Source organism: Molossus molossus, unplaced genomic scaffold (genome assembly GCF_014108415.1).
Source record: "Molossus molossus isolate mMolMol1 unplaced genomic scaffold, mMolMol1.p scaffold_m16_p_19, whole genome shotgun sequence".
Classification (NCBI taxonomy): Eukaryota; Metazoa; Chordata; class Mammalia; order Chiroptera; family Molossidae; genus Molossus; species Molossus molossus.
In genome coordinates this window covers 25,216,627-25,232,251 of record NW_023425354.1, presented here as the reverse complement: position 1 = coordinate 25,232,251, position 15,625 = coordinate 25,216,627, and the positions used below count along the sequence as shown (strand labels likewise).

General features: G+C 42.8%; 1 protein-coding gene across 1 annotated transcript; it reads right to left on the bottom strand.

Annotated features, from left to right (window-relative positions):
- Positions 1-4,287: 4,287 nt before the first annotated feature.
- TOB1 (transducer of ERBB2, 1) lies at positions 4,288-7,850 on the bottom strand. The gene is made up of 2 exons (XM_036269779.1): positions 7,579-7,850; positions 4,288-5,736 (listed from the first exon to the last, which is right to left on the bottom strand). Exon 2 carries the CDS (start codon positions 5,587-5,589, stop codon positions 4,555-4,557), a length of 1,035 nt encoding a protein of 344 aa, XP_036125672.1. The 5' UTR covers positions 5,590-5,736; positions 7,579-7,850; the 3' UTR covers positions 4,288-4,554.
- Positions 7,851-15,625: the final 7,775 nt, after the last annotated feature.

Below are 15,625 nucleotides of genomic sequence, written 5' to 3'. Positions count from 1 at the left end.
GATATAAACTATCTCTTTCAAAAAATCATGACTTCTGAGCATGGCTAAGTGCCTTCCACCAGACTCTTCTCATTAACTCTCTTAGGGAGATTCTACAAGTCATGTGGCTGATACATCAAAAATGGTCTTTATTCCATTGACTTCAAATGAGAATAGCAACAAACCTGAGAGAATAAAGCATAGAGTTTAAGAGCATAAACTCTGGAACCAGATTATCTGAATTTGAATTCCAAGTCCACTTATTGACCATGCAGTCGTGGGTGAGTTAAACTGTCTCAGTTTAACGAGGTTCTGCAAACTAGGTTAGAAATGTGCATGGCACCTAGTAAGTGCTACAAGAGTATTTTGTAACTGACTGCTTAAAATAAAATTTAAAAACAGACTTAAACACAAGTGTTGTATTAATTTTCCAAATGTATGTACACAGATATTGATTCTGGGTCCTTTAAACATGAAGGTAGTATCTTCCTAACATAACACAAAAACTGAAGAACTCTGATCTCAAGTGACCTCCTGAGCCAAACTGATTAAGCATCAACTGATCAGCACAGTAAACTATATAAATGGGATTTATTCAGCAATGGCAATTTTCCATATTCGTCTTCTAATGAGGCTGTTTTCTGATCTGATCTTGCACTAGAGTTGTTATCCTGCTTCCGACAAAAGCATGCATTCTAGTCAAGTCCAAGGATGTATATTTGATGTGCCATGCCTATGGCTATTTTCTGTTTGTGCAGGGAAAGGGTGTGGAGGAAGCTTTTCAACCAGCATTTTACTTCACTAGCTTACGTATTCCAGAGAGATACTTTCTATGTTAGTGACATTAAAATAACCTAAGTCCCAAAGATTTGCTAGATTAATAAGTCTCTCGATTAAAATGCCAGTATATAAGACACCTATTTGAGAAAAAAATTAACACCAACCCTCATTAGATAAGCATTTTAAACTCAGGGCACCTTTAGTTTCACCTTCAAAAGCTAACAAGCATAGTAAATACTGTCATTATCTTTGAGGGGCATTTTGACTGAAGGACTACATTTGCCATCTAACACAGGTTCAAGCTATTCAAAGAGGATTTAACAATGCCCCTGATTTTAGAAAAGATGAGCAATAAAGGAATATTCTAAATCCAGACTCCTTTTTAGTATCATCGTCTTCACTCATTGATGAGCCATGCAATCTATAAGGCAGCATTTTGGACACCAGAAGGCTATTCCGAGGCTGCTACAGTGTCTGTAGTTACATAAGTACAAAAGATAGGAAAGACCTAATAAGATGTAACTCATTAAACTATCAACCAAAACAGTCTCCACACAGAGGGTCAAAGATGTGATGGCCTAGTAGAGAGAAAAAGATTTGGGACTAAGATGTAAACTTTTCTAAGGTGTGCTAGATAAAAACACCTTTAAAACATTTCCCATTCCTAATTAGCAAAAAGGGCCTGGAAACAGAGCCTTTGTTTGTTCATTCTTTAAAAAGAAAAATCATAAAATCCTCAAGGACACCAAGCTCAAATTAAATGATTATTTTCTCAAAACCAATCAAGAGAAAATTTAGTCTTCTTCAAGCATCAGATGAACCAATATGAAATTCCCGTAAGATTTTTTTTTTTTTTTTGATATTTTGTTCAGATAGAGTGGGGGGGAGAGAGAGAGAGAGAGAGAGAGAGAGAGAGAGAGAGAAACATCGACGTGAAAGGAACACATCAAGTGATTGCCACCCTCACCACCCAACCAGGGCCGGGGACAAACTGCAACCGAGGTAGGTGCCCTTAGCAGGAACCGAACCTGGTCTCTCTGGACCTCAGGCCGTCGCTCTAACCGCTGAGCCAAACGGGCCAGGGCCCGTAAGATATTTTTTTAATCCACACCCAAGGCATGTTTTTATTGATTTTTAGAGAGTAAGGGAGACAAACATCAATGTGATAAATATTGATCGGTTGCCCCCCCCCCCCCCATACACACCTCGACCCGAGACTGAACCCACAACCTGGCCATGTGCCCTGATTGGAAATCAAACCGAAGACCTTTCGGTGTATGGGGACAGCGCTCCAACCAAACAAGCCACACCGTCCAGGGCAAAATTTCCCTAAGAATTTATATTCTTACTTACATTAAGTTCTATTATTTAAAATCTAAATATATATGTGTTCCAGATTGTTATAAATTCTAATGCATATTTACTGACCAGCTGCCTTATTCTGATTTCCAGGAAAAAGTATGTTAACTTGAGCCTTTCTTCATTTATAAAAAGGCAATATTATTCCAAGTTAAGCCTATAACTTCAATCAAGTCTTTAGCAGAAAATAGTGCTTAAAATCATTACTCTGAAAAAAAAAAAAAAATCATTACTCGGGCCCTGGCCGGTTTGGCTCAGCATTTGGAGTGTCGGCCTGCGGTCCAGAGAGATCCGGGTTCGGTTCCCCCTAAGGGCATGTACCTCGGTTGCAGTTTGTTCCTGGCCCTAGTTGGGTCCTGTGAGAGGCAGCCAGTCGATGTGTCCCTTTCACGTCAATGTTTCTCTCTCTCTTCCTCTCTCTCCCTCCCACTCTATCTGAACAAAAGATGGAAAAATGTCCTCCGGTGAGGATTAAAAAAAATCATTACTGATTGTTCACTTAGCTACTCAAATTTTGTGATCACAAAAGCACATAATTGATAGTGTTGGCAGACCAGATCTGTCAGTTCCACTCACTATCCCAATACTTCTTCATAGCCTCATTCTGTCCACTCAAGGACAAAGGCCTCACCATGGAGCTGACAGAACAGCTTAGCTGTTATTTTCAGTGCTTGTTTCCTTAAAACTTTTTATTGCTCTGAACTGCATGGGTAACAGACAAAAGGCTTTTGTAGACTGATGTCCAAAAAACTCATTTGACACCAAATTTATTTCACTAGTAACCCAGACAGTGCTGGTTTCTTACTATAAAAGCACTGAGAATGTTTTTTCCTCCCATTCAAGACTATTTTGTCATCAATACTATGTCAACACTTTTATCAATGGACAATTAAAGTGAAATGACATCATTTAAATAGTGTCTCTCCCAACTCATCAGCTTTAAAAAACTCCATCTACTTAACAAGCCACTACAATTTGACACATTATCAATAGCCAACCTTTGACACTCACCCACCCCCAAACCAGAAGGTTGGCTATCCAATTTGCAACAAGAAAATACTGTATGCACTTTTCTTGCTGGGAAAATACACACAAATGTTAACATTTAGCAACTTGTCTAATCTTGAATAGATTTAGATAATAAATTCTCTAGCTACATACAATGACTTAAAGTAAAAGGATTAGTAAACAGACCTAAATCTTCTTTTTAAGGAGTTAAGTCAGGTGCTTTGACCAAGCAAGTTTTATGAGCTGCTTATCTGCCATACAGAAACAGAAAACTGATCCAATAGTCTCTCTCCATATACATTTCACTTAAATCCTCAGATTACATGAATTTCATTTTATCATCTTTTAGATGTCAGCATGATACCACATTTTAAAATTTGCTATAAAATAGGGTTGACTAGCTTTAGCAGACCATCCCTGTCACGGGGAGACAGATGTGTAGTAGCAAAAAAAATAAAGCTGTCCTAAGCATTGGTCAGGCTGTGGAGTTTTGATAGAACAACTTTTTAGGTAGCAAACTACTATCTGATGCATTAATAGAGCAACTGCTTTCCATTATTCCTCTGTGATTCTATGAGAAAGACCTTTCTGTACCATTAGCACTTACAACATCATAACTCCAGTGATGTTATCTTTGGCAAAGGTTTAAAAGACCACAAAAAGCATTTTTAATTTTAAAGAATTTTAATACAAACTTAATATAAACTATTTCAGTCCCTCTTAACATGTAAGACACTGACTCAAAATACTTTTATACCATTTTTTCAAGTATTGCACAATATAGGTACAAAATTAATATTTACGATTACATTTTCTTCCATAATATATAGCAAAAATCTTTAAACCTTTAACAGAAAATACATTTTTTGAAAAAGCAAATATTCGTACATTTTAATTCCACCACTAAAGGAATATCCTGTACACAATTTTTAGAATAGTTGATGTCTTTAAGATGGATATTTTACAATTTCAGTAAAAAAAATACAACATGAAGCTGCTGCTGTCACAGATCACTGTAGTAAAAAGATATAAATGCAATACCATGTCGTAGAAACAATATATATATATCCTCTGATATTTTACAAACTTTGTACTAAATTAAATTATACAATTAGAAAAGACCAATAAACCCATTTATTAGTGCCAATTTTTTATAAAAAGAAAAAAATCAGCCATGTCCTTGCTATATCTTAAATACTGTAAGAGGCCATATCTGAGAGTATACTTTAAAATATACAGTCAGTATAAAATAACTTTGTGCTTGGTTGGCAAATGAAAAATGATGCATGTTTTATTTTTGTAACCAAGCTTGAATGTATCTTTACTATAAGCTTAAAAAAAAAATCTCAAGGAGGTGAAAAAAGAATCCTCCCTGGGCCCGAGCATTTTAACTTGTACTTTTAACTTTTACGATACATTTGTCTTTTTTTAGTTAGCCATAACAGGCTGGAATTGCTGGTTAGAATACTGCATGTTATTTAAGCTAAAATTCAAGCCATCTACAAATGACTTCTCATTGAGGCCCCCATAGGCCGCAAACACATCAAAGGCATTACTGTACTGAAGAGGACTGAGGTTAAGGGGGCTGTCACCTGGGAACATTCCATTGGTACTACTACCTTGACCCTGCATATTAGGAAAAATAAATTCCTTGGCATTAGGAGAAAGAGCAGAGGTTTTCTGCTGTGGCTGCTGCTGCTGTGGTGGTGGTGGTGGTGGCTGGGATGGCTGCTGCTGTTGCTGTGGCTGCTGCTGGCTACCCAAGCCAAGCCCATACAGAGAGTGCATTGAGGAAGAGATGGCTTTCTGCTTCAAGAGGTCATTCACATTCAAGCCAAGGTTGATAGGAGAAGTACGTGCAACCTTGTTGCTGCGGCCACTATTCTTCATTTTGGTAGAGCCGAACTTGGTGGCAGCAAAAGTGGCAGTGGTGAAGGTTAAAGGCTGAGTGGAACGGGGCATGAAAGTAGGGCTTACAGCAGCAGAGTGACCAAAGGGAGGCGATGGAGAGCTGGACACTGATGATGCTGGGTCACTTATGGGCATAAAAACCTGGGCCTCTGGGTTAAAGCTGTTTTTGATCTCTTTATCCAACTCACATCCATTTTCATTATTATCATCCACATAAAGCACTTTCACTGGTCCCTTTTCACCAATTTGGTAGGAAACCTCAAATGGGTCGATCCAAACACTAAGATCCTGTGGCAAATTGCCACGAACGTCGTCAATGTCCAAACCACTCTCTTTGGATGCCTGTTCAATCACTGGGTCCACTTTCTCCCCTATGTGTATACATCTAAACCCTGATCCTTTGTATGGCTTTTCAGGATACCAGTGCCCTTCATATTTCTTCTTAAGAAGTCTTTCAAGCTCTTCACCAAATATGTTGACACGTCTCCTGGGAAGCTTATTGTACAAATATGAAATAATAAAATTTAGTGCTACTTGGATTTCAAGCTGCATAGCTGCTATGCCACAAAGTTAAATTTGTGTTTCAACTTCCCCACACACACACACCGAAAAAAAGTGTTCAGTTTGTGGCAGAGAAACGAATTTTCATTCAAAGTGCTGGTATTAGTAGATTATCCTTCACCTTGAGAGGTCTTGTTCCTTAAAGAAAACAAAAGCAAACATGCACAAATAAGCTAAATGTAAGCCCACGGCATATTTTCACCCCCAGAATAATTTCACTTTTGGAAAAAATCTAACAGGCTAAAAAGTCTGAAAAATATAATCAGCACAAAATAGAGGAATATACAATAGAAAACTGTTTATTAAAGTTCAAAATATAATGGCAAGATGGGATTTACAGTTAAAACAATATTTTTAACCCTCTGTTTCTGAACAGAGTTCTAAGGATAAAAATACCTCCAGAATATGTAGTATATTCCTTTTTTCTTTCCTTATTTCTCATAAGAATGTTTACTGAAAAAAAAAAACTATATTCAGCATCACCATCCACCCATCATTATACATACATATGCCAGTTTTAGAAGGTGATAATATTCCTATTCACCGATTTAGAAGTGAATTCTGTATTTCTGTTTATTTTAGATATATATGCTACTGCTTAAATCTCCTTTATTATTAAACATTTAGAAATTTGAGTTCGGAAGATTATTTTAATTTCCAAAGTACTTATGCTAAAATTAAAGGTACTATGTACTGAATGAATTGCCACTCTAGTGAATGATTCAAACCAAATGATCCTTCTTCACAGTTGAGGTCTTACATATACTACGGGGACACAATTGAGCTTCTTTGTGCCTTTTCGATATTTTTCTAAGTCTGAAAATACTTCTTCGGCAGCAAATTTAACAAAAGCAACACTTCATTTCAAAACTATTTATTAATCTGTTTCATGGGCAGGGTTTCTGGGTTTTATTCGATTTTCAAAACCACCTCCCTCCCTCAGGATAAGAGAACAGCCGGCGAGTCCTGTACGAAAAGGCCGACCTTTAAACGTTTGCTGGATCAGCAATGGGTGGGGATAAGAAAAGATCAAGGGCAAACAGAAGATATTTGCAAAGGAGATCTATTTGTACACTGAGGTTGACTTGAAAGGACATTTAAAAATCAGGCTGGTATTCATCCATCTGTTCCATTTTCCACATTCGTGGTGACAAAGGGAAAAGACTCTCTGGCTGCCCCCAAACTACAAACACTTTCCACGCCAAAAGCCTGAGTGCCGGCGAAGGCAGCTGATTATGCCAAATTGCTTGAAGGTGCAGGCAGCCGAAATGCAGGCTCGGCGGAAGGTGGTTTTAAAGGAACGCCTTAAGACAGGAGTATGAAGAATTACATAAACAGCCAGTTGGGTCTCATTAGATTTCTGCTCACGGCCCTCGGAACCCAAGCGCTACAGCAGCAGCAAGAGGAGGAGGATGGGGAGGAGGAAGAGTACAAGTCTCGGAGGAGGAGGGGTGGGGGAAGGAAGGCCAAGAGAAATGGAAAAGCAGCCACTCGGGGCCGGGCATCGGGGCAGGTCGGGGCGCCGGCCTCCCCAGGTCAGCTGCTCCCCTCCCCCCGCCGTAACCGGACCCGCTGCTCCCCGCCCCCAGCCCTCAGGCTCCTGGGACCCAGCCAGAGCCCGGGGAGCACCGGTTCCCCAGGACCATTTTCGGCCGCGGTTGCCACAGGCCCCGCGGACCCCCGCGTTCCCCTCGAGCTCGCCGCTCCTTCCGGGCGCTCCAACCCCCGATCCCCGTCAGCTCGCCTCGGGCCGCCCTTCCCGGGTCACCCGGCCGGGGCCGAGCACGACGTGCTGGCCGGCCCCGCCTCCAGCTCCCGGGCTCGCCGGGGCCCCTCGGAGCTGCCTCGGGCCGGCCGTCTGGAGCCGCTCCCCTCCGCGCCGGGGCTGCGATGTCGCTGTCCCCGAGCCCCCGAGGGCCCGGGGCTCGACGCCGCTGCAGCCCCTCCTCCTGACTCCGCCCGCCGCCCCTAGATACTTACGGGCTGCTTCCACCACAGACCTGGCCGCTGGGCGGGGGAGAAGGGGCGGCAGGGCGGTGGCACTGGAAGCTCGGCAGCGGCACCCTGGCTGAGTGCAAGACGACGTGGCCAGGCAGAGAGCGCGGAGGACAGGGCCTTAGTGCTGGCCTCAGGAGGATGGCCCTCTGACTCGGGGTGGCGGGGACGGGGTCAAGCGAGCGCGCTCACTTCTCCACACAGCCCGGTGCCCGGCCCAGCGTCCCCGTAGTGCACCCACTCTGCGCCGGGCCAGAGCTTCGCTCCTTCTGCCGCGGCGCGGGCCCCACCTCTCATTTTATATCCTCTTCCCCACCCCCATCCACTCCCGTAGGGGTGCGCGTGCGCTCATTCGCGTCACACAGCTCCGGGTGGTGTAACCAATCCCCGCCCTCCTACCCGCTCGCCGGGCCCTCGCCTGCTGGCTCCGCCCCTGCCCCGCCCCCCGACACCATTGGCCAAGTCCCGCCTGCTCTGGTCCTGACTGGCAGCTGAGGGCCTGGGTGGGTAAGGCCCCACCTCTCGGGCTTCAGAATGACCAATGAACCAACGACTTGGAGACTTTGTGGGCGGGATTAAGAAAAAGATTGGAAAGTGATTGGGGGAGACACGTGCCAGTAAGGGTGACAGGGGGCGGCTGACTCTAGGTTTAGGCGAAGAGCGCCGGGGAGAAGGGGGAGGGGAGCGAAGCAGGTGGCAAAGCAGTGGGGGAGAGGCAGGGAGGAGAGTCCAAAGCCCGGAGAGGGAGGGGAGTTTAGAGAAAGTGACCCTAAGCCCTGGCTGATTTGGCTCAGTGATAGAGTGTTGGCCCGAGAAAGTGACCCTACCCGAGTGGGACTGTGGCCGAGGAAAATCCCACTCGCTCACAAGCTACCAAGTCGGCCTCCAGTGCACCCAGGAGAGCTTAGAGAAAGGGCGAACTGTGACAGGGACTCGTGCACCCGATTAATTGAATAGTAATCACAGGGGCCCAAGCCAACTGCCATCCAGAGACTGACAACTACAGAACCCAGAGCTGCCGCGTCAGGCTGGGGGTGGGGAAGGGAGACCACCAGGCCACACCTCCCGCCCAGGTGACAGTTTAACTGCCTCTTCATTCCACATCAGACCTCCCGGTGCGACCCGGCGGCAACTCGGAGTCGGGGTGGTGTGAGACTGCACGAAGAATCGCATTTTATTCCAAATGTCCCAACCCAGGCCTTCGTGCCACATTGCGGACGTATCTAACGACATATGTGTGTGTGTTTCGAGTGCCTACTTTAACACAGACATAATAAACCGGGTGCCTTCCTGCAATGTGCGTTTAAGATAATTTTCGGTTGAAATATGTCTGGGGAAATAGGGAGCGGGGAGAGAGAGAGAGAGACCCAAGGGGGTAGGGTGAGCGCCCTTTTTCACAACCTGCAGCAGAGAAATACACGAAGTTGACGTTGGGAGTGGAACCCAGAGTCCCTCCCGGCTAAAAATATTACAGGTAGCAACGACGCCTGATTGGCCACGCGTCTCCTTAGCAACCAGACGATTGGCTGTCTGGTATCCTGGAGACCGACGTCAAACTGGCACTGGGAAAGGGGGAGAGAAAGTCAGGGAAGGGAAGAGTGGGAGGAGGGGAAGAGGAGCAATGAATGAAACGCCCATCGCCTAGCCTTCTCCTCTCCCCTCTTCTCTGCACTCAAGGCGAGATTCCAGGAAAAACACCAGTTGGGGCGCCGCCTTCCCCTCAAAAATGTGGGGCGTTCATTCTCAACCTGCGTAAGGAAGTTAAAGTGAAACTCACGGAGGAGTGGGGTGTCCGCGGACCCGGCTGTCTACACCAGCTTGGGCACAAACCCGCATTACGTGTTAGGCCTAGAGGCTTTGCGCTTTGTGGATGCAAAATGTGGATGTAGCCTTTTTCTCCGCCCTGACTCTTGTGACCTTCTGCCACCTCTCCTCCCCTTTTAGAAGGAACCGAACTGGAAAAGGATATTTCTGAGGTTCCAGTGTGTGTGAGCGGGGGAGGGAAGATCGGTGTGTGGAATGAGATGAGGGTGGGGGTGGTCAGGCGACCGATTTCATGTTTATTGTACAGATTCCTAAAACTCAGGCAGCGTTTAGTAAGGGCATCCAAGTTTTACTCGGCGACTCTTTAAATTCTGATTTTTATTTTATTTTAGTATTTGGGGTTTTTTAGTTGTAAACAAGGAAGAGTGGGATTTGATTGTAAAAGTATGGGAGCATTTAAAATGAAAATGCCCCTTCCTTTGCATCAAATAATTTTATAATATATTATTTGTTCAGTGCTTTCTTATTTTGCTCATTTATATTTTCTGGTTGTTTTCTATAATGAACATTAATTTCATTTGGTATTTAAAAGGTATTTTTGATTTTATAATTAGCTGAGCACAAAAGTTGCAAGAAACTAGGTAGGATATTTTGGGAATAGCTTACCAAGAGAAACACTTGATTTTCCTTGTGCTCCAGAGCATAATTTATCTTACTATTAAGCAAATATTACTGTACCAAATATCCAGAAATCCAGGACCATGTGTCGGGAAATATGTCTTGTTTTGTCATTTGGAAAATATATCACTATATGTAATTAGAAGAACATATTAGGCTCGGCTTAGATCAAAATGTCTGAAGATAGGTGAATTGTAATTTTATCAAGCTTATCTATACTTTTCAAGAATTCTCTAAAGAGAAGGTGCAAATTCTCTCTTCTGACTGCCGCCTGGGGATCCCAGGTTTAAAATTTGAGAGCAGTCATCTGATAGGTACTGATTAAATATGAATAGCAGTAAATAGAATTTTTAAATCAGAAATTTGGATGTCAAAAATTTATGAGTTATTGCTACTCAGCCCCAGGGTATGAGAGGGTTTCAAACCAAATATAAATATAAACACACACACACACTGAGACCCCATGGCATACTGGAGAAAGCACCCAAGAGCAGGTATTGGGACATCTGAATTTCACCTGTTTCTATCCCTTTCAGTTCTCTCATCTATAAAAAGGGTTGGATTAAATAATCTCTTTTAATGAAAATCCACATTTAAAACTCAATGTCCCTAAAGTAAATAATGTAGTTCTTTTAAAAAAAATTTTTTTCTTTATTGGTTTTAGAGAGAGGGAGGGAGAGAGAGATAGAAACATTGATGAGAGAGAACATCGATTGACTGCCTCCTGCATGCTCCCCACTGGGGATTGGACCCACAACCTGGGCATGTGCCCTGACTGGGAATCGAAACGGCGACCTCTTAGTGCATGGGTCGATGCTCAACCACTGAGCCACACCGGCCAGGCAATAATGTAGTTCTTTTTCAGATATAGATTGCAAATAAAAGGGAAACCAGATGCATAACTTTCCAACATTCCAGTCACAAGGTATAAAATTCCCTTTATCCAAGTCTTGCACTTGTATGGACCCATATGGCTTATTATTATTTAACATTTACTTTGGAATTGCTCGGGACTGCTAAATAGTTATTTAGACTTATGGAGAAAAAAAGAATTTGATATTAGCCCCCAGGTGGTATCACAATCAACAGATATTCCTCTCTCTGGGCAAAGAAAATCACATTAGTCACTGGAAATTACAGTCCTTGTTTTTCACATTCTTGCATTCAACACTATTCCTAGAGCGGTGCCTTACACTAAAGGTGGTGATTGTTTGGTAAAGGAATAAATTCCAGTATCATTGGAAATTGCAGGTCCTGAAAGTGCCCTGAATTATTACCTCACTCACACTTATAAACACACCCCATCTTGATTTCTGAGAGAGAGATGTCCTACACTTTCTAATTCTCATTCTGTTTCCTTATAAACTGAGACCTGGATTACAGGAGAATTACCATCATATGATGTGTATTTACGAAGGCTCATTTCATTTCCAGGGAATCAACTTTTTACCTTTATTTGAAAATTAGTCAACATCCAAATGTAATGTTCTTATCACTCTTGTTATTTCTTTCTTTTAGATAGTCATGTAACAAACCAGAGCATGCAGATTTTAAACATTATTAATAAGGAACACCTGCAAACTAATCACCGAGTTATTAAAATCCAAGTAAATCAATTATTTCTAATTTCTCAAAGGAAGGCACACACTTACGATAGAATAAACTTCAATGTGGTTTCCTGTGGCTTCTTACACAGGTTAGTAGGGGAAGGCCATATATTCTCCAAAAGAAACAGGAACACAGACTTTGCAATGAAAAGATAACTAGATATATTAAACAAACCCATTTATCTTTGGAACAGGCAATTCCACTGAAGGAACTTGGTCTAATAGAATGTCTCCTTATAATTTACTCAATCCCTATTATCCTGATGAACAAGATTCAAATCAAATCTTGAGATTTTTTTTCTTTAGCCAAGGATGAGGATTTTTATCTCAGCTGGAGATTATAGTTGCAGGTTCTAGGAGTGATAACAGTGTTCACAACATTCAAAGTCCAAAAAACATCAAAGCCTCTGTGAGTGAATGTTATTAGAGTACTTTAAATATATGAATTGTAGATTTCATCTACTGCACCTGTGTTAAGGAAAATGGAAAGGGTTCTATTGTAATGATACATAATTTTAAAGCATGTTTTGCAGCTGTTATTATGCAGCTCTTACAGTATACATAAAAATTCTATTTTATAAAATAGACATATAGAGCCCGGCTGGTGTGGCTCAGTGGTTGAGCGTTGACCCCTGCACCAAGCAGTCGCTGGTTCGATTTCTGGTCAGGGTACCAGGTTGTGGGCCTGATCCTTGGATGGAGGTGTGGGGGAATGCAGGAGGCGGCCAGTTGATGTTCTCTCTCATCAATGTTTCTACCTCTCTCTCTCCCTTCCTCTCTCTAATCAATAAAGAGAAAAACATTTTTTTTTTTAAAAATAGACACATGGTCCTGCAATTCTGAATTAGAGGTCTTCGCGTTTTTCTCCTCAGTCCGTGTAAGCATCTTGCAGACTGTGTGCCAGATATGTGGCTGAACATGATTCTAATCTAAACTTTCACTCTAGAACGTGTCCAAATGTTTTAAACATGATTTTGGTTTCCAATCGACTCGTTATCAACGAATGCTTTCTGGTAACTGCTGGTCACATGCGGTTATTTAAATTTACACTTAAATGGAAAAATATCCTCGGGGAAGGATTAAAAAAAAAAAAAAGTATACTTAATTAAAACTCAATAAAATAAAAATAGGCAAAACCAAATAGTTCTAATGATCTTTACCATCTTCTTTCTCCTTGATCTTTCTGCCACATTTTACACTGTTTGCTGGTAACTACTAGGAACAGTCCCTTTTGACTGCACATTCTTGTGTTGACATAGGATGTACCCAACATGGCTCTCACTAGCTCAGCTGTAGCTAAGCCTAGAAAAAGTATAAACTTGATATTAGAGGATTTGCATTTGAGACCTGCTGGGTTTGGCTGTGTCGAGTCTCAGCCCTCAGGTGATATATAGAAGCACTGACTACCCTCTGAGTGGTGTGAGAATCAAACGGGACGATGCCTGTGAAATGCTCTGTGAAGTGTAAAACCTACATAGATGTTAGCTCTCCCTACTTTCCTCTCCCTCCCCCTTCTCCTTTGCTTCTTATAGCTGGTGGAAATTTCATTGAACTCGAGTAAGAAACGATGGGAAATTGCCTTTAAACCATAAACAAGTAGTATTAACACTCTCTTCTCTCATATTCAGTGTCCCCGACTCTGTCATTCTTACCTTCAAAATGGCTCTCAGGATCTCATGCCTCAGTGTTTTAGATTGTTTTTTAATTCTTAGGTTATCTAACGTTCCATGTGTTTATGTTCTGTCAACTCTGTTGGATTGATTCCAAGCTTTTTAGGCCAGCGACCATGTTCCTATCAAAGTACATTGAGCTCTATAATGCTTTGCAATCAATATTGACTGACTGATGGCTTTGCTCTGCAGTTGCCTAATCCAACGAAAGAACACCGAAATTTGAGAAAGGGTAAGTAGTTCAGAGTGGCTGCTGTATAGGTTCAGAAGGTGAGACTCCAGAGAGGAGGCTGGGTAGGTAGAAGCCAGATTACTGAGAACCTTGGGTAAGGGAGTTGGGGATTTATTGAGTAATTTTTCAATGGGGAAATGACATTAATATAATTCTTTTTGGAACACATTTTAATTAGCTCTGAATCCCAGAGCCTACTACAGTGCCTACTACACAGGACTTGCCCTGCCAGTGTGTGTTCAATTGTATTTATCACTCAGCATAGTATTCTTTAATTGTGTGGTTATTCTGAAGATGAAATACTTTGTTTCTTAGGGTGGAAATAGACCCTGACAGTAGACCACTATTTCTTTCTTTTTTTATTTATTTAACCCTTACCTGAGGATATGTTTTTATTGACTTTAGAGAGAGAGGAAGGGAGAGGGGGAGAGAGAGAGAGAAACTTCAATGTGAGAGAGAAACATTGATCTGTTGCCTCCTGTACACACCTCAACTGGGGACCAAACCCACAACCTGGGATTGTGCCCTGACCAGAAATCGAAACCAAGACATTTAGTGTCTGGGACAATGCTCCAACCAACTGAGCCACACCAGCCAGGACTAGACCACTATTTCTATCTGCATTGAAACAAAAGGAAAGAAAACAATTCTTTTTTAAAAAATATGTTTTTGTTGATTGTTTTGAGAGAGAGAGAAAGGGAGAGAGAGAAACATCGATGAGAGAGAACATTGATCGGCTGCCTCCTGCATGACCCCACTGGGGATCAAGCCCACAATCTGGGCATTTGCCCTGACCGGGAATCAAACCAGGACCTTTCAGTCCATGGGACAATGCTCAACCCACTGAGCCACACCGGCCTGGCAGGAAACAATTCTATGGAGGGTATAAACCAAAAGCTTTGGTTTTTGGAAAACCTAAAATCTTTCTGTGGAAAATTCTACTGGGGCTCCAGGAAGATTGGTTTCTTCTACCTCTATCTTTCTTGTCTGTGCTAGGTATTTGTTGTTACTTTAGACAACATTTCTCCAGAAATAGTCTCCTAGTCTCCATCCATTGCTGCATTTGGGACCTGGTATCTAGGCTGAAAACAACCAAAACAGACACTCTCCTGGCCACCGTGATGAGTGTAGAGGTGGCCACTGACCTAATTAGGCCTATCAGAGCCAATAACACTCAATTCTGGGACTTGTGTTTGTGGTATTGGGGACTAGGACTCTTTCCTGAGAAATAGGAACCTGGAAGCATCCACTGTTGAGGCTCCTGGGGCCATCTTAGTACCACAGGGAAAGAAGCTGATGGAGAATGTAGCTAACCTATGCAAAACATGGGGGGGGGGGGGGAACAAGTCCTGGAAACGGCCTTTGAGACCCTGCATCATCTCTACCTGGACTTTTTAGCTACAGGATGTCTAAGCTTGAGTCCCCAAAAGAGCAGAGCCTGAGCAAAGGGCTTTGCACTACCACTATAATAGGGAGTAAAATCCCAGGAATCAGAGCGAGGGACGAAGGGAATAAAACAGCGAAGGAGGGAGAACCAATCCAATTTTGCATCACTGAGCCAGCTGCTGCAAAGAATAACTGTTTGATCCCAGGGGCCAGTCCTCCAAGAAGCCACTTAAACTGCATCCCAGGACAGTCCACTGGTTCCATCTCCCACTGGTCAAAAGATTTATATCACGGGACATTAACTCTTCTACACTTCTGAGTTTGGGATATTGGAAGACAAGTAGGGTCCTGCACCTCAGTGTCAAATGGGGAGTCCCGAGGCAGGAGGATGGTGACATTGTGTGCAGTGAGGACTGAATAACTGTGCCCATGTGAAGTCAGCTGGCGCCTGTGCAGATCTAGTCACAGCAGTGGCAGCAGGAAAAAGAGAAAGTGAGGTCAAGAGAACCTGAAGTAGCACCTAACAGGTATCAGATACTCATGAGCGAATAATAAATTCCCCTTTGGCTCAAGCCAGTTGGGGTTAGGTTTCTACACAGGAATCTTGTGTACGCAACCCCCCTCTCCCCATGCCCTTAACTGCTGTAGCACTCACTGTCTGGCCATTCATTTTGGCATGAAAGTAAAGGCTGCCT

Excerpts from the sequence above, each read along its gene's own strand:
- TOB1 (XM_036269779.1), bottom strand. The coding sequence starts at position 5,589 with ATGCAGCTTGAAATCCAAGTAGCACTAAATTTTATTATTTCATATTTG.